Consider the following 21,751-nt stretch of genomic DNA (forward strand, 5'->3'; position numbering starts at 1 on the left):
AAGAAACCCTAAAACAAACAGTAGAATTTATAGTTTGATATCATCTAAAGCTTGATAATCTACTGGGAGTCTTGGAATGTATTTTCTTAAACTTCATCTGCAAGACAGATTCAGAGACATTTTCAGATTGAACTTTATATTTAAGAGCAAAAGGTTTTAATTCATAAAACTTCATAAAGGAAATATTCAAACATTATTTCATATTCTTTAAGATACTGTTTAGAAACCTCATCCATATATCTACTTTTATGACTATCCTTAAAGATAGTGTCATTGGCTGAGTGCTGGTGGCTCATGGCTTGAATGAAGTTAGTCCAAGCAGTAAAGTCTGAGACAATCTCCAATTAACCTCTAAAAAGTTGAAAGTAAAGCTATTGCTCAAGTAGTAAAGTGCTACCCTTAAGCAAAAAAAAAAAAAAAAACCCTCAGGTCAGTCAAGCCCAAGTACCAGCACCAAAAGAAAAAAAAAAGTACTGATATTTGCAGAAGTATTCAAAATTAAAAGCAATATAAAATTTAACTGATGGGGGCTGGGAAGGTGGCTCAGTCGTAGAGCGCTTGCCTTGCACGCCTGAGGCCCTGGGTTTGATTCCTCAGCACCACATAAGCAAAAAGAAAAAAGCCGGAAGTGGCTCTGTGGCTCAAGTGGTAGAGTGCTAGCCTTGAGCTGAAGAGCTGAGGGACAGTGCCCAGGCCCAGAGTTCAGGCCCCACGACCAGACCCCCCACCCCCTCAAAAAAAATTTAACTGATGGAGGCTACGTTACATCTACAAAATGAAATATTATCTGACTAGCAAAAATTCAGACTTTAGAAACATTAAAAAACAATGAATTTAAATAATATATTGTTGAAAACACAAAAAAGTTTATGCAGTTTTTTCCAAACCATTATGAAAAGATGAATGGATATATGTTAAATACTAGTTAATTTCCAAGTAGTAAGAAAAAAAGGAGAATTTCACTTCGATCTTTATATTCCTACTTGTGTTCTTATATTTTCTGAGAAACAAACCTATGTAATTTTTTTTGGGGGGGTCCGGTCGTGGGGCCTGAACTCCGGGCCTGGGCGCTGTCCCTCAGCTCTTCAGCTCAAGGCTAGAGCTTGAGCCATAGCGCCACTTCGCGCTTTTTTCTTTTTGCTTATGTGGTGCTGAGGAATAAAACCCAGGGCCTCAGACATGCAAGGCAAGTGTTCTACCACTGAGCCACCTTCCCAGCCCCAAACCTATGTAACTTTTAGTAATTTTGGACAAAGCTAATTTTTTTTTAAATTTTAATTGAGATTAGGTGATTACATAAATTTCCCACACTTCACAGTATTATGGAATAGTGTTACTTAGTTATAGTCACAAATACATTTTAACCTTAATAAGGCAAATTGTCATTATCATGGTCTATAAAGTTTGTGAATTCTATGAGCTTTGACAATACAACTATTTCTTCCACATAGGTGATACTTACATTTCTTTCCTTTTGCTTAGTGTAAGCTGTTCCCTCTTTCCCTCTCATTCCCTCCCTCCCATTGCTGCCTTTGAGTTGCTTAGTTCATTTTCATCTCTGTCCAGTGCAGATGATAGGCTCCTCTGTTGTATATTTTCCAATTTCCCTCTGATTTTATGTCCTCTTCCTTGCTTCCCTCAGATGCATGCATACATATTCCATATATGTGGTCAAGAACATGGAATCATTTAGTAATGATACAACAAAATGGGTGGAAGTCCTTTGTTTCTCAAGTCCTCTTTATTTTGTCATATCTCCTTGCATTTTTGACTTTAGCATGCACATATTAGGGAGACTATGTGCCATTTGTCTCTTTGCTCTCCGCTTATTTTGGACAAATTTTTTTTTTTTTTTTTTTTTTTTGGTCGGTCGTGGGGCTTGAACTCTGGGCCTGGGAGCCGTCCCTCAGCTCTTCAGCTCAAGGCGAGCGCTCTACCACTTGAGCTACAGCGCCACTTCCGGTTTTCTGGTGGTTTATTGGAGATAGGAGTCTCACGGTCTCTCCTGCCCGGGCTGGCTTTGAACCGCGATCCTCAGATCTCAGCCTCCTGAGTAGCTAGGATTACAGGCGTGAGCCACCAGCGCCCGGCTTGGACAAAGCTAATTTTTAAGAAGATGTAAAACCAAAATTAAAGGAGAGTGAAAAATAAAACACATCTAAATAAGGTATTATTGAGAGCAAAGAGACCACAGGTCCTGATTTAATCACATTCCCTTTCACTCATTTCACATATTATATGATCTAAATATTGTTTCATGGGTATCGTGGTTTGAAAGAGCTGAAAAAATAATCAGAATGGTAATTAGCTTAAAATTTTGTTTTTTATGGTATGCTAAAATGGCACAAATTTAAAACTGTTGTATATAGCCCTACTGAAAAAACAATAAATTGGAATTTTATGAAGATTTAAATTAATTGCAGTTCAACTCAAGTATTTCTTAAACATGTTCTTAAAATTTTAAACTTGTAACTGAAAAAAAAATACCTTGGGTGTATTTATTATCTACCCCCTATCCTTTTTTGTTACAGTACTGTGGCTTGAATTCAGAGCCTTGCGCGCTCTCAGTTGGCTTTTATTTTTTCCCCCTGACAGTTGTGGGGCTTAAATTCTGGGCCTGGGCGCTGTCCCTAAGCTCTTCAGCTCAAGGCAAGTGCTCTACCACTTGAGCCACAGCACCATTTTCTGGTGGTTAATTAGAGATAAGAGTCTCACAGACTTTCCAGCCTAGGCTGGCTTTGAATCACTACCCTCAGATCTCAGCCTCCTGAGTAGCTAGGATTACAGGCACGAGCCACTAGTGCCCCGTTCAGTTGACTTTTTTTTTTTTTTTTTGGTCCAGTTGTGGGGCCTGAACTCTGGGCCTCAGCACGGTCCCTCAGCTCTTCAGCTCAAGGCTAGTGCCCTACCACTTGAGCCACAGCGCCACTTCTGGCTTTTTCCTTTTTGCTTATGTGGTGCTGAGGAATCAAACCCAGGGCCTCAGGCATGCAAGGCAAGCGCTCTACCACTGAGCCAACTTCCCAGCCCCTCAGTTGACTTTTTTGATCATGGATGTGGTCTGCCATTTGAGTACTGTTTCCAGTTCAATATTTTCCTGGCTAATTATAGATAAAAGTCTTGGATTTGTCTGTCTGAGCTGGCTTCAAACCAATCATCAAATCCCAGCCTCCTGAATGGCTAGGATTTTAGGCCTAAACCACTAGTGCCTGGTATTACTTTATTTCTAAGCTTCAAAAGGATCTAGGTCCCTTATCTAAAAATTGAATATAATACTTCTATTGTAAGTTAGAAGCAACATCAATTAATATTTTCTAAAGAAATCTTTCACAGATTAAGGGAGCATATGATAACATATAAAATAAAACAGATAAAATAGTCCAATATTAAGATGAACTACCTCACTTCTTAAAAAACCTTAATCCTAAAAATCAAATACCTTTTTGCTATGCTAATTCAATCATGCAATAGTACTTTCATATACAACATGCATAGCCTATAGGTAAGTGATGTTAAAACTGAACATATCAGGATGGTAATAAATTATTATTTCTAAATATAATAAGCAAATCATAATATACTATGAAACTCATTAAAGAATAAGATATCCTTTTATTCACATGCAGTAACATAAATTAGCATATAAGAAAATATGTGTAACAGGCAAAATGCTCAAAACTCCACTTATACCTCTACAGTAATAAATAAATAAAATAAATAAAAAACCTTTTTGGGGGGAGGGGGGCCAGTCCTGGGGCTTGAATTCAGAACCTGAAAACTGTCCCTGAGCTTCTACATTATACCCACCTACCATTTTACAAACGAATATATTTGTCATCAGAGAAAGGAATATGAAACAATGTCTACAAAGTTTTTGCTTTCATCATGCACTATTTTCTCATCGATATAGTAAAAAGAAAAGGTTATACTAATAAGAGTCAATAGCTAGCTCAAAGTTAAGATTTCCTAGAAGTAGAGGTATAACTCATATGGGTAGCACAGCAGCCTTGACAAGCTAGAGCTCTAGTTCCAGGAAAAAGGAAGGAAGGAAGGAAGGGAAGGAAGAAGGGAGGGAGGGAAAAGAGAGAGAGGCTACAAGGTTTCTCTGTTTACCATGTGTCTGAAGACGTTTTTCATGTGGGTGCTTTGAATTTGATTCACAAAAAGGAAATGAATCACTTCTTTGCTCTGTAAAAGCAGCACTTAATACTGCTACAGTACAGTAGTCAACCCAGGTACCCAACTATTTCTAGCTATTGGCTAGATAATCTTAACTATCATCACTAATCAGTTCCCTGCCCCTGCCCTCTCCTCCCATGGCTTTTCCTTTCTAGAATAGTCAAGAAAACACTACTCATGAGTGGGTGTTATCTGTGGTCATAAACAGAAATTATAATTAAAACTTTCCTACTTATTTTAAGGATTGTAAATTAAGAAATGGAATCTAGATGAGTGTAATCTAGATATAGCTTTTATAGTGCACACATTATAGATTAATTTATCATTTTTCCCTTTTGAATAATCTTCTACTATAAATTCCAAAGCCAATATTCTTATAATTTGGCAAACTTTTTAAAATTTAAAAAAACTCGATCTTTATGAGTTTCCTTCGCCCTTATCCTAAAGTTATTTTTACTTGAATTAACACATCTTGAATTTTAACCAAGTTTCAATAATACAACAGACAAAGTTTAAAGTTAGTTGCCCCCTTTTTGAAACAACAACAACAACAACAAACAGAGTTGAAGAATTATTTTGTCAATATTGACATACAAAAAGTATAATAGTCAGAATCTGAACTTACTCTTCACCCCTTTCTTCCCCTTTCGTTCCTTCTTGTACTGTTCCTTCAGTTTACTTATTAGTCCCTGGTCTACATCCCAAACCTCAGCAGTTGGGGACAGGTCATCTTTATCTACATGCAGCATATTATTAAAAGAAAACAAATCAGCAGTTGGCAATGCAAGCTGTGGGCAGTAAACTGTTATAGCTTTATATAACAAAAATGTTTCAATAGCATGTACTCAAAATACTTTAAAGGTGCAGTCTCAGTTTTGGTACTTACAACTTAAACTAAATGCTCATTTTGTAAATATCTAAACAACAGTTAAATGTGCTTCATTTTTATGTATTATAAATTTGAAGGCTATTATTTCAATGGACTGACAGAAATCTAAAAAATAGATCACTGCATCTTTATAAAAATGTTAATAAAATTATTCAGCCAGCATCGTATAAGCAAATGAATGAATTACATGCGAATTAATCATAAAAGTGCAAGCTGGAAAGGTCAGTGCCATTTCATTGATGAAAGTAGGTCATGCACCTTCTGTCACACTAGTTTGGCATGCACACAGTAACTGTACTAATGGAGAAGCATTCTAGTTGGATATAATACACACACATAGTTCCAAAATATGTCTCAAGTAATTAACACAAAGCATTCAAAAAATCCTACCTTTGACCCCACTCTACCCAAATAATTCAACATCTTATTACCTTCTTCCATTGGTCTACAACTAAGATTAGCAAAAAACAAAGCAAAACAAAACTCAAATTCCATTGAAGAATTTTCTTAGAATTGATTTTTTTTTCAGGGTAAGATAAGCAGTGATAAGCATGGAAATTAGAAACGTACTACTACACCTCTGCTAAAAAAACGACACCAACTATTTTAGATAAGTAACTCTATGTTACTAAGTAAATACTTGTACTTGAAAAATTATTCATAGTAAACTAGAGGAAAACATTAAAAAGATTTTTCACAAACAGCTAATTTTTTATTTTAAGTAAAGTATTGAGGGTTTTACATCATCTGAATTTCTAAAGCAGCCATATTATTAAAGAAGTTTAACACTCAGAGATTAACACCTAGGAGTTTAAATAACTCTGCTATAAAAATTAATCCAAAACACTGAGGCTGTTTCTGTGGAAATGTATAAAATTTTTATCAGTAAATTTTTGATAATTCAGTATATTCTAATTTCCCTCTACCTTCTAGACTTAAAGAATAAAGCTTGTATTTTAAAAGTCCTTTTTTCTTATAGACTGCTATTATGTAGCAAACATAAAATGCTGTCATATTTAAACATCACTCAGATTCACATATTTACTAGCCTTCGAGTCTCCTACAATTAAGATTTTTCTCTTAATACATCTATGATGATTAGTAGTCAATGTGAAAAGCTAAAACTCTTACACTAATTTAAATAGACTCATTTCCATGTAAATGTAAATCTGAATATGCCAATAACAATGTAATCTAAAACCTGTGTACTATATAATTTATGTACATGTGTGTTAAGTTTTTTTGTAGACAGAATTCTCACTGAAGCCAGACGCTGGCTCTGAAAAATCCTCCTGTCAGCTTTCAGAGTGCTGACATTAGATACTGAGCAACTTGAATAGCTCATGAACATCTTAAACAAAGCTAACAATCCTTACTGTTAACTTGAAGTAAATCAAATTGAAACATTTTGAGGAAATTTCTATATCTGAGACCAAAAATCTCATTTACATGGTACAAAATTTTGTAAGAAAATTAGAAATGTTTAACTAAGATAGCCAAACTGTATTCTACAAGAACTTTTAGTGAGAATGAAGCTGTGAATAGCTGCAAGAACATTAGCAAAAGTGAGTGAAGTGAAAAAAAAAGCAAAAGTGAAAAAAAGATAAGCTTAAGAAAAAAACAAATATTTGCAAGATAATCTCAAATCTAAAAAACAAAGGTCAACTAAGGCAGTGCAAAGAACAGGTTGGTGAATGAATATATGCACAAACAATATCCTGAAACTTGCCTGGTAAGTTACAGCTGATTTGATATTGCTTATAAGAAATAGATAAGAGCAAAAGGGAAGAAGCAGCATAATCTTCTACATATTAATCTTGTTTTAAAAAATCTAGGGGGAGGGGAATACCAAGAAATGAAGTTGAATCAATCATGGGAACTCTTGTCTAAAACAAAACAAACATGCACACACAAAAAATTTTGACTCCTAATAATCAAAACCACAAAAATATAAAATTCTATCATTGTAATTCTGATTACCAAAGCAGAAGAATTATACAATTCCTAGTGTAGCATAATTTATAACTAATTTTATTTCATACAAATATTAAACAAATCTCCACTCAGGTACTAATTTTATTTTGTAGTACTACAACTTTTAAAGAGTAGGAGAAATTAAATATCCTTAAAATGGCTAGTCTCCATGAGGGGGGGAAGGGAAGATGCCAACTAAAAATTTGTATATGAGAACATATAATTACTAATATTCAACTCTAATATCATTTCTCTAATATAGATAATAAAGAAACAAGCTTCCCAAGAAAAAATTTCAGAAGACAAAAGAATTTAAAATTAGAGAAAACTAAAAAGATGCTAATATATAAAATATTACGTAAATTATATAACTATGGGTTAATACTGCGTTATGTTAGGATAAAGACTTTTTTTTTGGTGCCAGTCCTGGGGCTTGAACTCAGGGCCTGGGCGCTGTCTCTGAGCTATTTTGTTCAAGACTAGTGCTCTACTACTTGAGCCATAATAGACATATTTTGGAGCTAAATTGGAGATAAGAGTCTCAGGAACTTTCCTGCCCAGGATAGTTTCAAACCATAATCCTCGGCCTTCTTAGTAGCAATTGTAAGCCAGCTGTGCCCAGCTAAAAGACTTAATTTGAATTTGAAAATTTGCTCATTTATGCTAAAAAAAAAACCATCAAATTAAAGAAAAATAAAAAAAGATGTTTATACATTTGCTGTCTTCAGAAAAACTAACAAAATACTTGTTGAACAAAAATGATGAATTTACAACATATTATATAGATATCTAGACAGTTTTTTCCTTATGTAAAGAAACTACTTGAACCATTTTGGACTTTTCTCCATCAAAACTTAAATTGCTCAAAGGTTCTGGTGTCATCTGAAAGTAAGAAGCCTTGTTAGTAATCTCCATTTACTTAAGGAGAAATGTTGAGAATAAAAAGGAAATGGCTGCTATTCACTAAGTCCTCTCTTAAAAGTGATTTATAGTAAGATGATCAATTAGCTATACATACTGATATTTTACTATTAAAGAAATAATGCCATTTCATTCTGATTGACTTCCTGAAACCTTTGCTTATCCTTCTGATTAAGAATTAAAGGTCTAGCAACTTTAGGGATGGATGCATAACAAGATTTAGCTAAACAGATCCTCAATAAACTTTATTAAATATATGTAAATATATACTTCTATAATTATATAATATTCAAGACAAATAAATATAATTCTGAATTATTAGAAAAAGATTTTCAACATTTAATGGGCTGCATACAGAAATTAAAATAATATTAAAAATCTTACCGTTTCTGCTGAGCAATAATAAAATATATAGTCATTTTCTTTTCTTTTTCTTTTTTTTTTTGTCGGTTGTGGGGCCTAAACTCTGGGCCTGAGCGCTGTCTCTCAGCTCTTCAGCTTAAGGCTAGCGCTCTACCACTTGAGCCACCACAGCACTTCTGGCTTTTTCTGATTATGTGGTGCTGAGGAATCAAACTCACAGCCTCATGCATGCAAGGCAAGCACTCTACCACTGAGCCACCTTCCCAGCCCCATATTCAAAACAGTACAAAAATACATTAAATCTAGAAATTACTGTATAGTTCAGGCTTTGAATTAATAGGTCTCTAAAAAAAAAATGTGCTTATTTCTAAAGATAAGTGAAAATCTAAAAATGAGGCTAATAAAATCCAAATCTTTGGAGAAACAGATTCATTTTTAAATAAAAAGTCCGTGTGTGTGTGTGTGTGTGTGTGTGTGTGTCTGTGTCTGTGTGTTTGTGTGTGTGTTTGTCACTTGCTATTAGCAATATTCAGTGTCAACGTATAACATTTTTTTAACCTAAGCATGTTTCTCATCATCAAAGTACTTTTTTAAAAAATTTAGTAATATATCTTCTTAAAGGTAATTAAATAAGCCAAGTACGGTGGCTCACACCTGTAATCCTAGCTACTCAGCCGCTGTAAGAGTTGAGGGTCCAAGTTTGAAGCCAGTCAGGCAGTAAAGTCAATGAAATTCTTATCTCCAATTAACCTCCAAAAAGCCAAAAGTGCTGCTGTGGCTCAAGAGGTAGAGCAATAACCCTGAGCACAAAAGCTCAAGGTCAGCATCCAGAGATCAAGCCCCAGGACATAGATGCGCGCGCGCGCGCGCGCCCGGACGGACGGACGGACGGACGGACGGACACACTTTAAATTTAAACTTTTATGTACTAACAAAGCCTGTAAAAGTCCAATAAAGCTGATTTCTACTGTTCTATTATGTAAAATGCTGATATTAAGTGACAAATGAATGAACATCAATTAAAACTTATCAATAAAAACTAGACATCAGCTATTATCCTACAATATTTTTATGCTTTTATTGTATTTTGTACTGCTTTTCTTTCTTTTTTGGTGTCCATATGGAGCTGGAACTCTGGGCTGCAGGCTCTTGTTTGGTATTCTTGCTCACAACTTGTGCTTTTCCACTTGAATCACATCTCCACTTGCAAACCGCTGGCTAATTGGGGATGAAGTCTAGTGGATTTTTCTGCCCAGGCTGGCCACAAACCATAACTGTTTCAGTCTCCTAAGACAGTTTATGCAGGCATAAACCACCAATGCCTGGCTTCTAGTGAGGATTTAAACTCAGTACAGATGAAACTGTCTCTTTCATGAGGCTTTGGATTATATAATTCTCCAGATAAAAGGAGTATGTACTACTTTGAAAATATGGTCCCTACCATTTCTACATTGAATATTATATGTAAAAACATTTAATTAACATTAAATTATGCTTAATATGGGGCTATCAGTATCATTAGCAATAAATCAGATAATGTGTCTGTTTCCTAAGAATTAAAATCCTCTTGAAGCCTAGATTACCAAATTAAATAACAGGAATGTTTAAAAATGAGTGATGCTAGAAGAAAAGTGCTAAAGGGAAAGAATTTTTATATTAACTGAATATTTCAACATTAAATCAAGATGAATTTCAAAAATCAAAAGCAATATTGATCAAGTTAGTTACCAAATCTAAGTAAACTAACATAAAATAACTTGTAATTTATTCAATGTCCCTTTCCTTGCTCTTATTTTACCTGTCACCATACATTCAAATACATACATCCATATACAATGTTTAATAACAACTCATCTTGAAAATTTTGATTTCCTCCCACCCCCAATTTCTTTTAAATCACCTTACCCCATTCTGTGCCATCTCCTGAACTCCGTGCTTCTCCAGCTCCTTCACCGTCTTCAGCAGTTACTAAAAAATCAAATTCCTTCAATGCTTCCTCAGTATCAGGATCATCAGTTAGGTCAGCTGCTAAACCTTCATTACCTATCTGTTAATAGAACATAAATCAAGAATTATTTTTATACTGTTTTATACTGTTTTTATACTGTTTTAAAGGGCTCCTTTAATGTTTTCATATAGAACACAGACACATTCATTTTTAAGTTCTTGGATCAAAACTTTAGATTTAATGTGTAATTCACATGGAAAACGAGGTTCAATGGTATAGCACACCAAGACCATTTGTATGATGTGAGCTAAGCAACATGGTACTAATGGCTGAAATGTTATTAAGCATGCATGGTGGCTCAGGCCTCTAATCCCAGTTACTCAGGAGGTGAAATCAGAAGGAATTAATGCATTTTGAGGCCATCCCATGCAAAAAGTTACACCATCTCAACATATAAGCCAGTATGATGGTGCATACCTGTTAATACTAGCTATCTAGAAGGGGCATAGGTAGGAAGATTGGAGTCTGAGGCCATTCCTGGGCAGAAAAAATTAGTGGTAGAGTGCTTGCTTTGCATGCATGAGGCCCTGGGCTGGAGTCCTCAGGCCCTTATAAGCAGAAAAGGCCGGAAGTGGCTCTGTGGTAGAGCACTAGCCTTGAGCTGAAGAGCTGAGGGACCGTGCTCAGACCCAGAGGTTCAGGCCCCACGACCAATAAAAACAAAAAAACCTTTTTGCCCAATTAGTGAATAATGTTAGAAATAATTTCTTCTACACCTTCAAGTGACCTGTTAAAAATGATTAAAAAGAATGTAAAAAATAAATTACTTACTTTGTGTTTATTCATTCGATGTTTATCTTTTCCTTCTGGGATGCCTTCAATCATGTCATTTTCCTCTTCTTCATCACTGTCATCAGCATTTTCTAAAAAATTGAATGTCTCAAGAACATCACCAGAGGGTCTGTAGAAAGAGAAAAAAATGATTACAACTACTACAATGGGAAATTCTTCCTTCCTATTTTAACTCTTTCTTTACATATGTTACGAGATCAAATTCAGGGCCTCACATGTGAGGCATGCACTCTATCACTGAGGTCACTACAACCCAGTCTTCTGGTTCCTATTTTAAAACTATTTGAAGACAGCTACACAGCCCAGCACCAGTGGCTCCTGCCTATAATCCTAGCTACTGAGGAGGCTGAGATCTGAGGATCATAGTTAAAAGCCAGCTCAGGCAGAAAAGTCCATGAGACTCTTATCTCCAATTAACCACTAGAAAACCAGAAGTGGTTCTGTGGCTCAAGAGGAAGAGCACTTGCCTTGCTCTAAGAGCACAGGGACACCGCCCAGGCCCAGGGTTCAAGTCCCACAACCAGCAAAAAGGGGCTGGGAAGGTGGCTCAGTGGTAGAGCGCTTGCCTCACATGCATGAGGCCCTGGGTTCGATTCCTCAGCACCACATAAGCAGAAAAAAAAGCCGGAAGTGGCATTGTGGCTCAAGTGGTAGAGCACTAGCCTTGAGCTGAAGAGCTGAGGGACAGCGCCCAGGACCAGAGTTTAGGCCCACGACCGGACACCACCCCCCCCCCAAAAAAAAACACCAGCTGGGCAGGAAAGTCCATGAAACTCCTTATCTCCAATAAACAAGCAGAAAACTGGAAGCAGCTCTGTGGCTCAAGTGATAGAGCACTAGCCTTGAGCTGAGGGACAGCGCCCAGGCCCAGAGTTCAAGCCCCACAACCAACCAAAAAAAAAAAAAAAAAATTAGCGTATCAATTATAAAACAACAACAACAAAATACAGCTTTTTTGGTAAATGAGGATTTACATTTTGAACTTTGACGAATTATATACTACTGTCCTTTAGAGTCTCTATCAAGCGATAAAAGCCTGTTTTCAGTTTTTAAACTATACTGATATAACAATATAAGCATGGCTTTAAATGTCAATAAGAGGGGTTGGGAAGGTGGCTCAGTGGTAGAGCACTTGCCTTGCATGCCTGAGGCCCACGGTTCAATTCCCCAGCACCACATAAGCAAAAAAGAAAAAAGCCAGAAATGGCACTGTGGCTCAAGTGGTAGAGCACTAGCCTTGAGCTGAAGAGCTGAGGGACAGTGCCCAGGCCCAGAGTTCAGGCCCCACGACTGGACCCAAAAAATAAAAAGTGAAAAAAAAAAAAAAAGTCAGTAAGAACACAGCCTAGAAAAGAACACTTGAGCCCAAAGCTCTGCTCTCTGAGACAATAATAAAAGAATTGAGAGACTATTAGGAGAATATAAAAAGTCTATAGATGGGGAGAAAATCATTTTAAGTCATATAATTCTCAATAAAAATCAGTGATAACAATCTAGCTCATTATTGTTTCAGAATTCTAGAAGTCAGAAGACTGAATCACACAAAACCTTTTGCCCCTGAAGTTCCACAAGGTTAGCATAGGGGAAGAATCAGATGGATGCTGCAAATGAAGAGTGTCTAAATCACAGCTTCTGTGACCAACTGTTTGTATCCTTCCAAGGTTGTTATATAAACATTCCTATAGAGTCCAGACAATCAGGGTTTATGTTTGGAAGATGTTACATATGTGAGCAATCTGTGAGGAAATGATTCCCACATACATATGTATGTATATTTACATACACACATGTACAAAAAAATAAGGTAGTGCTATAAACCCAGGAGGGAGAATGACTAAAATTAAGGCATGAGTTTAGAATATAGTTCAGAATGTAGTTGGAAACTTATAAAAGGTAGGAAGAAATGTGAAGAACTACAAGGCTGAATGCAGAACAAATATGAAGTTGGACTGTAAAGAATAAAGTATTGTCAGATCACTTTAGAGCTCTACTGAAGTTATGATGCAATTATAATTTCACAGCCATTATCATGTAGTAGTATCATGTAGTCAGTAGATTTTTGTTAGAAGTTCTGCTACAGCTGATGCTGTAAGCTCACGCCTATAATCCTAGATACTTAGGAGGCTGAGATACCAAGGTCTCAGGTGACAGTCAGCCTGGGCAGGAAAGTCCATGAGACTCATCTCTAATAAATTTCCAGTAGGAAGTGGAGCTGTTGCTCAAGTGGTAGAGTGAAAGCCTGGAACAATAGAAGCTCAGAGCCAACACCCAGGCCCTGAGTTTAAACTCAAGCAGGCATGCACAAGCACACATGTACATAAGCACACATGTGTGCACACATACACAAAAGTTCTGCTATAAAATAGTTGTGGGAGTTGATGGTTCATATCTGTTATCTTAGGGACTTAGGGAGCTATGGTCTGAGTACAGGTTCAAAGCTACCCCAGGCAGCAAAATCTATGAGATTCTTATCTTCAATTAACCACCAACTGGAAATGGTGCTGTAACTCAAAATGGTAAGAGCACTAGCCTTGAGCACAAAAGCTCAGAGACAGCACCCATGCCTTGAATTCAAACAGCCCCTCTCCCCAACATACTTGTGGGAAATAGCAACAAAGTTCCAAATAATTTTACCTTATGATAAGTAAACAGTCTCCAGGGCCACTCTCCACCTATTTTTGTTTGTGGGGGAGAGAGGGATGGAGGAGATACCTGAGCTCAGGGCCTTCCACATGCTATGCATGTAGTACTTGAGCCACACCTTCCTTCTTTACCTTTGATACCTACACAAAACAACCAACCCACTTTGAAAACTGTTTTAGAAGTTTCCTTTGTTGTTTATTTTTCTTCTAAAAAACATACTTAGACTGCTACTTTTTCTTTTTGCTGATCCTCAGTTTGGAACTCCCAGCCTGGAGCTTTCTCAGCTTACTTGCTCAGCTGGTGTTCTACCACTAGAGCTACACTCAGCCTTACTTTGGATTTTAAAAATCATTTAAGTAGTTGCGCAACATAGATTCAATTCAACACGTGAATTTATGAATACAATGCACCTAAATCAGTGTTACCTCTTCCAGTTGATGGCTATTTTGGAAATGAGAGTCTTAAGGACTTTTCTGCCCTAGCTGGCAGACCCAGGCCTCCAGAGTAGGGCTGTTAGGTATGAACCACCAACACCCAGTTTAGGTAGCTATTTCTGGAAGATTTAGCTCCCTTACAGCTTTCAACTCATTCTCACACTTCTATACCCAACCGAAATACAGTTGTATCCATTAGGTTTTGGCTAAATATTCTATGGCAAACATTACAATTGTTAGAGACAATTCTATTCCCTTTACTTTCTTAAAATATCTGCCTAGTAGGTGGTGGTAGTAGTTTTTAATTTTCAAAGATGTTATAACATTCTGAAATTGTTTATCACCTTTCAGAATCTATAAACACATAAGGCTTCACACTAACTACATTATTTTCTAAGAAACATTGCTTCTAGTACTGTTCTCTTTTTTCATTCTATTGTTTTCTGAAAGTTCTTTGCATTGCTTCCATGCTACACTGATTTTAAGTATCCTGGAGTCTACACTGTCCTCCTTGGTTTATATGATTGCTTTCTGAGAAAAAATGAATAAATCAGAGATCTTAATGTAGGAATGTGTCTCTTACTTGAACAAGTAATATAGTAATTTGGTTCAGCATACAAATCTAAATGGAATCACTTTACTTTTCTTCAGAATCCAGAAGGTATTATTATACTACGTTCTAGCTTTGAATGTTAATTCCAAATTTCTTGAATTTGGTTTGCCTTTACACTGGCAAGATTTCAGGATTTCTTCTTTTTTTTTTTTTTTTTTTTGGGGGGGGGGGTCCGGTCGTGGGGCCTGAACTCTGGGCCTGGGCGCTGTCCCTCAGCTCTTCAACTCAAGGCTAGCACTCTACCACTTGAGCCACAGCACTACTTCCGGCTTTTTTCTTTTTGCTTATGTGGTGCTGAGGAATCGAACCCAGGGCCTCAGGCATGCAAGGTAAGCGCTCTACCACTGAGCCACCTTCCTAGCCCTTAATTTTTACTTTTTATATTGATAACCCCTGCACTTACTGCCCAGAAGTATTTGGGAAGGTTAGTTTCAATGTAGAAATAAATAAAGTTGGACATACATTCCAGAAACATATTCTGGAAAACTTGCTTATTTAAGATCTTTTCACAGCCATGCCTATAATGCTAGTTATTCAGAAGGCTGATCTGAGAATTACAAGTTGGACGTCAACCTAGACAGAAAATCCTAAGAGACTCATCTCCAATTAGCCAGCATAAAGAAGGAAGCAGAGCAGGGGCTCAAGTGATAGAGTGCCAGCCTTGAACAAAAGAGTTAAGGGACAGTGTCCAGGCCCTAAATTCAAGCCCTAGTACTGGGGGGAGGGAGGGGGAAGAAGAGACCATTTTATCTATTCTCTCTCTCTCTGAAACTCCTAAACACTGATTCTCCTGGACTGATCCTGAGTTTCCCTACCTTTTCAGCCCTATTTTTCTCTGCTCAAGCAGAGTCCGTCAACCTTACCTTCTAGTTTTTATTCAAGGAAGTCATTTCTATCACACTTTTTATTTTATGATCTCAAAACCAGCTCATAAAATATTTTTAAAAATACTATTCAATTTGTTTTACAGAAGAATTGCATTCTCCCAGTCCTTCCAGGACAATTTAATCTTTGTTTCCTATTTTCTGTGAGTTCCTTTTTTGTTTGATTTCTCTTGATTATCAATGTCCATAGCTATAAAGTCTTTGCTTAACTTTTCACATTTAAAAGGGAGGCATTGAAAAACTCAGACAGATCATACATGACTACCATAACTGCACTGTCCTCCAAATTTCAGGATCCCATGTTATAATATGAAGAAGTAGCACTTTTGCGAAGTGACTAGGAATAAGTAAACAAATGGAATTAGATCCATAATAAAAAAGACCTGAAGGAGCTTTTTTGCCCCTGCACCATGTGAGAACATACTGAGATGTTAACAGCTGCAACCTGAAAAAGGAATCTCAGATCTCCCAACATCCAAATGTTGAGAAGTAAACTACCTAGTCCATGGTGTTTTAACTGCTCAGAAGAACTAAACAAATCAGCAGCTAAATTTACTTTTATATAATAGGACAGCAGCCATTTTACTACCATATCCCAGATGTCACTATCAATTTGGTTTTTTCTATTAATAGCATCAGTTTTAATCATATTACTGGAGAATATATAAGATCATCAGCCAATAAACTGGAAATCAAAGGCTTTTAATGCTCAATGACAGACATCCAGTTTGTTTTCAGTAGTATAACTCAAAAAATTTCAGTTATTTTACTTCTTGAAAAATCAGAAATCACTGGGTCAATTCTACCAGAAAATATACCTCCACTCTTTGGGATAGAGAGAGGTGATCAACTGGAAGCAGAGCTGTGGGTCAAGTGGTAGGCTGCTATCCTTGAGCAAAACAGCCTGAGACAGCCCTCATGCCTTGAGTTCCCAGGACAGGGGGGAAAAAAGCAACAGAATAAACAAGGCCAGGTGGTAGCCCACACCTATAATCCCAGTACTTAGGCAGAAAGAGTATTAGTTCCAGACTAGTCTAGGCTAAATAGAGAAACCCTATCTCAAATTTAAGTAAAAAAGCAGAACAGACCCATACAGAAAGTAGAAACTGGTACATCATGTCAAAATGATGTTGACATGAATTGTATTCCTCAGGAAACTTTGAATCAAATCAGTAAAGCTTCACCAAGAAGGCTAGGAAGTTGGCACAGAAGAGATCAGTAAACTCTGATGAGTAAATGTTACTTTGTACAACAATTCAGTCTGTACTTAACCTGCCCTGATGAAAATTAGTGCAAGGAAGTCATACCACCATAGAAGGCAACTACTACTTATATGTGGACTGAGCAATCAGTCTGTGGCAATAATGTTGAAAATGTACTGCATTCATTATTCTCAAAGTAACAAATTTATTTTTTTTAATTTATTTTTTTAAAAACCATTGAAATCAACGTTTGTGTATGAGAGTAGATGGGTTATTACCATAATCATTGTTGAACTACCTGAAACCTGCCTTTAGAAAACTAAATATACTAAATCCAGCCAACAACAAATGCTGGCAGGGATGCAGACAAAGAGGAACCCTATTGCATTGCTGGTGAGAATCTACACTAATATAACCACTCTGGAAAGCAGTCTGGAGGTTCCTCAGAAAGCTAAACATAGACCACATAGACTCTCCCTATAACCCTGCCATACCACTCCTAGACATCTACCCTGAACAACAGGAACCAGGAAACAAGGACACCTGCACCTCCATGTTCATTGCTGCATTGTTCACAATAGCTAGATACAGAAACAACCCAGATGCCCTACTACAGATGACTGGATCCAAAAACTGTGGTACCTATATACAATGGAATATTATGCAGCCATTAAAAAGGACAAAATAATGGCATATGCAGAGAAATGAATGGAATTAGAACAAATCATGTTGAGTGAGGTAAGCCAAGATCAGAAAGTTTGACAAACGGCACATGATCTCCCTGATGTGGATGTTAAACTCTAAATGTAAGGACGTATGACAAAGTTAACAGGACTCATGAAACAAAGGACCTCTTCTTAATTTGTCATATCTCTTTTTTTTTTTTTTTTTTTGGTCAGTCGTGGGGCTTGAACTCTGGGCTTGAGTGCTATCCCTGCACTCTTCAGCTCAAGGCAAGCTCTCTACCGCTTGAGCCACAGCACCACTTCCGGTTTTCTAGTGGTTAATTGGAGATAAGAGTCTCACGGACTTTTCTGCCTGGGCTGGCTTTGAACCATGATCCTCAGATCTCAGCCTCCTCAGTAGCTAGGATTACAGGCGTGAACCACCAGTACCCGGCTGTCATATCATCTTTAGATGACACCATGTCCTTGACCCCCATATATGGTATATACATGTGCACATGTGAGGGAAGAAAGGAGAAGGACACAGAATCAGAGGGAAACAGGAAAAAATACAGCAGAGGGGCCGATCACCTGCACTGGACATTGATGAAAGTGAACTAAGCAACTCATAGGCGGGAGGGAATGAGAGAAGGGGGAACAGCTTACACTAAGCAAAAGGAAAGAAATGTACATATCACCTGATTTGGAAAAAAATAGCTGTAGTGTCAAAGTTTGTAAAGCCCATAAGCTTTATAGATCATGATCATGACAATGCGCCTCGTGAAGGTTAAAATGTGTGTGTGACTTTACGCATGACTATCCTACTGTGAAATATGTGAAATTTATGTAATCATTTAATCTCAATAAAAAAATTTAAAAAACATGAGTGGCAAAGTTTTAAACATAGCTGTTTCTGATCTCATTTTTGAGGGGTGGGGAGATGTTGGTTACTGACATCTACTTTTTGTTATTGTGAAAAATTGAAGCATGTAAGACCTTGGGATCAAATTAAATTGGACTTAGCTGAGCACCAATGAAGCCTGCAATCTCTAGCTACTAAAGAGGCTGAAATCCGAGGATCACTGTGAATCTAGCCTAGGCAGGAAAGTGCATGAGATTGATATCTCCAATTAACCACCAGAAAACCAGAAATGGTGCTGTGGCTCTAAGTGGTAGAGTGCTACTCTTGGGCATAAAAGAGCTCACTGACAGCACCCAGGCCCTGAGTTCAAATCACACAATAAAATAAAATAAAATAAATAAAAAATCAAATGAGGTTTGAAAGCAAAAGACTCAGTGCATTTCCTAGAGGAATATCACAAATGTAACCCCGAGATTCTAAATAGAGTGAAATGTAAGAATGACAAGTTCAAAGTCAAATCAAAACATTACTAAGAAGCAACCTGACTTTTCCCAATTACAAAATCTAAGAGAACTGTCCTCTAATTCTTCCCAAACTTTGCTTGGCTTGTTTGCTTTTCTGGCTGACACTCTACCAAGTGAGTGATGTTCTAGCCAAGCTTTTTGCTGGCTGCTTTGAAGATGGGAGTCTAGCAATTTTTTTTTCGCTTGAAGTGACCTTAAACCTTGATTCTCCAATTATCAGCTTGCTGGGTAGTTAATATTACAAGTATGAGCCACTGGCACCCAGCTAGTTGGTTTTTCTGTTTGTTTGTTCACTGGTTGGTTAATTTATTCATTAAATAAAGCATAAACTGGTAGCATTCTGAACCCAAGAACTAAACAACACTTTGTTATTTTCAGTCTGTCTAAAGAAACAGTTTGTTTTAGTGGTAGGAAAGAATTACAACATATTAAAAGTACTCTAGCAGTTGAAGTACCTATGAATTACATAAAATCCATCTCAAATCTACATTTCAATTCTATACCTGTTTCAGAGTTAGAACCGTTCTCTGACACAAAACTTATAAACTTTAAAAGAACCTAAGTACTCAATTTATTTGCTCAAATTTGGGTGGGTGGAGTCTTTTGGCATTTATTTTTTTGTTGGTCGTGGGGCTTGAACTCTGGGCTTGGGCGCTATCTCTGCACTCTTCAGCTCAAGGCAAGCGCTCTACCGCTTGAGCCCTAGGGCCACTTCCAGTTTTCTAGTGGTTTATTGGCGGTAAGAGTCTCACAGACTTTCCTGCCAGGGCTGGCTTTGAACTGCAATCCTCAGATCTCAGCCTCCTGAGTAGTTAGGATTATAGGCGTGAGCCACCAGCACCCGGGTAGGAGTCTTTAAATCTGAATTCTGCTTGCTTAAAAACTGTTACAGAGCTAGATGCCAGTACTTCATACCTATACTCCTAAGTTACTCAGGAGGCTGAGATCTGAAGACTGAGGTTCAAAGTTAGCTCTGGTAGGAAAGTCAATGAAAATATTTATCTCTAATAAATCCCTAAAACACTCAAAGTGGAGTTGTAGTTCAAGAGGTAGAATGGGGCTGGGAAGGTGGCTCAGAGGTATTATGTTTGCCTCGAATGCAGGAGGCCCTGGGTTCGATTCCTCAGCACCACATAAGCAGAAAAGGCCAGAAGTGGTGTTGTGGCTCAAGTGGCAGAGCACTATCCTTGATCTGAAGAGCTGAGGGACAGTGCCCAGGCCTAGAGTTCAGGCCCTACGACTGACCAAAAACAATAAAAAATAAAAAAAATAAACAACTCAGAAAAGGCTGGAAGTGGTGCTGTGGTTCAAGTGATAAAGCACTAGCCTTGAGCACAAAGAAGCTCAGGGACAGATCCAGGCCAAGTTCAAGCCCCAGGACCAGCATGAATTGATGGACGGACAGACAGATGAAATTATGTCACATAGACTGAATCAAGGAGGAAAATTCAGGGGCTGGGAATGTGATTTAGTGGTAGAGCACTTGCCTAGGAGGCATAAAGCCCTGAGTTCAATTCTTCAGTACTTTATAAGCAGAAAAAGGCAGAAGTGGTACTGTGGCTCAAGTGGTAGAGTACTAGCCTTGAGCTGAAGAGCTGACGAACAGTGCCCAGGACCAGAGTTCAGGCCCCACGACCGACATACATACATACATACATACATACATACATACATACATACATACATACATACATAAACAAACAAACAAACAAACAAACAAACAAATAATTAAGTGGTAGAGGGGCTAGGAAGGTGGCTCAGTGGTAGAGCGCTTGCTTTGCACGCATGAGGCCCTGGGTTCCATTCCTCAGCACCACATAAGCAGGGAAAAAAAAGCCAGAAGTGGCGCTGTGGCTCAAATGGTAGAGAGCTAGCCTTGAGCTGAAGAGCTGAGGGACTGCGCCCAGGCCCAGAGTTCAGGCCCACGACCGGACCCCCAAAAAAAGTTAAAAAAAAAAAATTAAGTGGTAGAGTGCCACCTTTGAGCAAAAAAGCTAAGGAACAGAACCCAGGTCCGAGTTTGAGGCTCAGGAATGGCACCAAAGGGGGGGAAAAAAAAGAGAGGAAAAAAGGAATAGTAGCAACAAGTAGTTGCAGAAATTTATAAAGTCCATTATTTAAACACTGTTAACGAACAAATGCAAATCATACCTTTTGATTTCTTGTCCTTTTTGCTTAGGAGATTCACCACCATTCAAGATTTGTTCTAAATTCTTTGTTTCTACTGATCCATTTGGTTCTGAATTAGATAGTCCAAGTAATGACCTTACCCGTTGAGACCGGACATCTAATATAGTATCTGTGTAACCTACTTCCTGAAGATACCTATAAGAGAAAATTAAAGACAGTGAACTGTTAACACCTCCCAGTCATAAAATTTTACCATAAGATTTTTAGAAAAAAAATCCATAATCCTACAAATTACATTTTTTCTTTTCTCAGTATCTTTCTTCTCTACAGACTTGCTTCTGTACTAAAAGAGCAATACAAACTACAATTTAAGAAAACATATAGGATGACTAACATTGATTAAAGGTCAATTATCTCAAAACCTAGGACCTTAAAGTTTTTCACATTATGTATGTATATATGTATGTAAATACATATGTATATACATGCACACTTTTCAGTCTAAATAGTAGTAGAAAATAAATAGAACCAAAGATCAGAACAGTGATGTGATAAGTTCTTAACCAGAGATTGATAAGATAATCTAATTATTCTTCTGAGATCTCAGATTTCATAACATTTCTCTAATTCTGTGTTTTTCAAGCTTTCTGCTTATCTAAACCAGGATA

At 37.4% G+C, this 21,751-nt stretch overlaps 1 protein-coding gene across 5 annotated transcripts in view; it reads right to left on the reverse strand.

The window, feature by feature from the left end:
- Strn3 (striatin 3) overlaps positions 1-21,751 on the reverse strand; it is a 105,270-nt gene that overhangs the window by 26,665 nt on the left and 56,854 nt on the right. For 3 of the 5 annotated variants that reach the window (XR_011372717.1, XM_070026287.1, XM_070026300.1), the window contains exons 5-8: positions 21,105-21,278; positions 11,106-11,235; positions 10,232-10,373; positions 4,805-4,915 (exon numbers count right to left, since the gene is read on the reverse strand). Coding sequence is in view for 4 of the 5 variants with exons in the window: in XM_070026287.1 (XP_069882388.1) it covers positions 4,805-4,915; positions 10,232-10,373; positions 11,106-11,235; positions 21,105-21,278 (557 nt within the window). In the remaining variant the exon portion in view is untranslated. The remainder of the gene's footprint in view (positions 1-4,804; positions 4,916-10,231; positions 10,374-11,105; positions 11,236-21,104; positions 21,279-21,751) is intronic. The other 2 variants (XM_070026305.1, XM_070026298.1) reach the window with 1 other exon arrangement.

The sequence above is a fragment of the Dipodomys merriami genome, unplaced genomic scaffold (assembly GCF_024711535.1).
Source record: "Dipodomys merriami isolate MVZ:Mamm:240054 unplaced genomic scaffold, mDipMer1.0.p SCAF_1, whole genome shotgun sequence".
Classification (NCBI taxonomy): Eukaryota; Metazoa; Chordata; class Mammalia; order Rodentia; family Heteromyidae; genus Dipodomys; species Dipodomys merriami.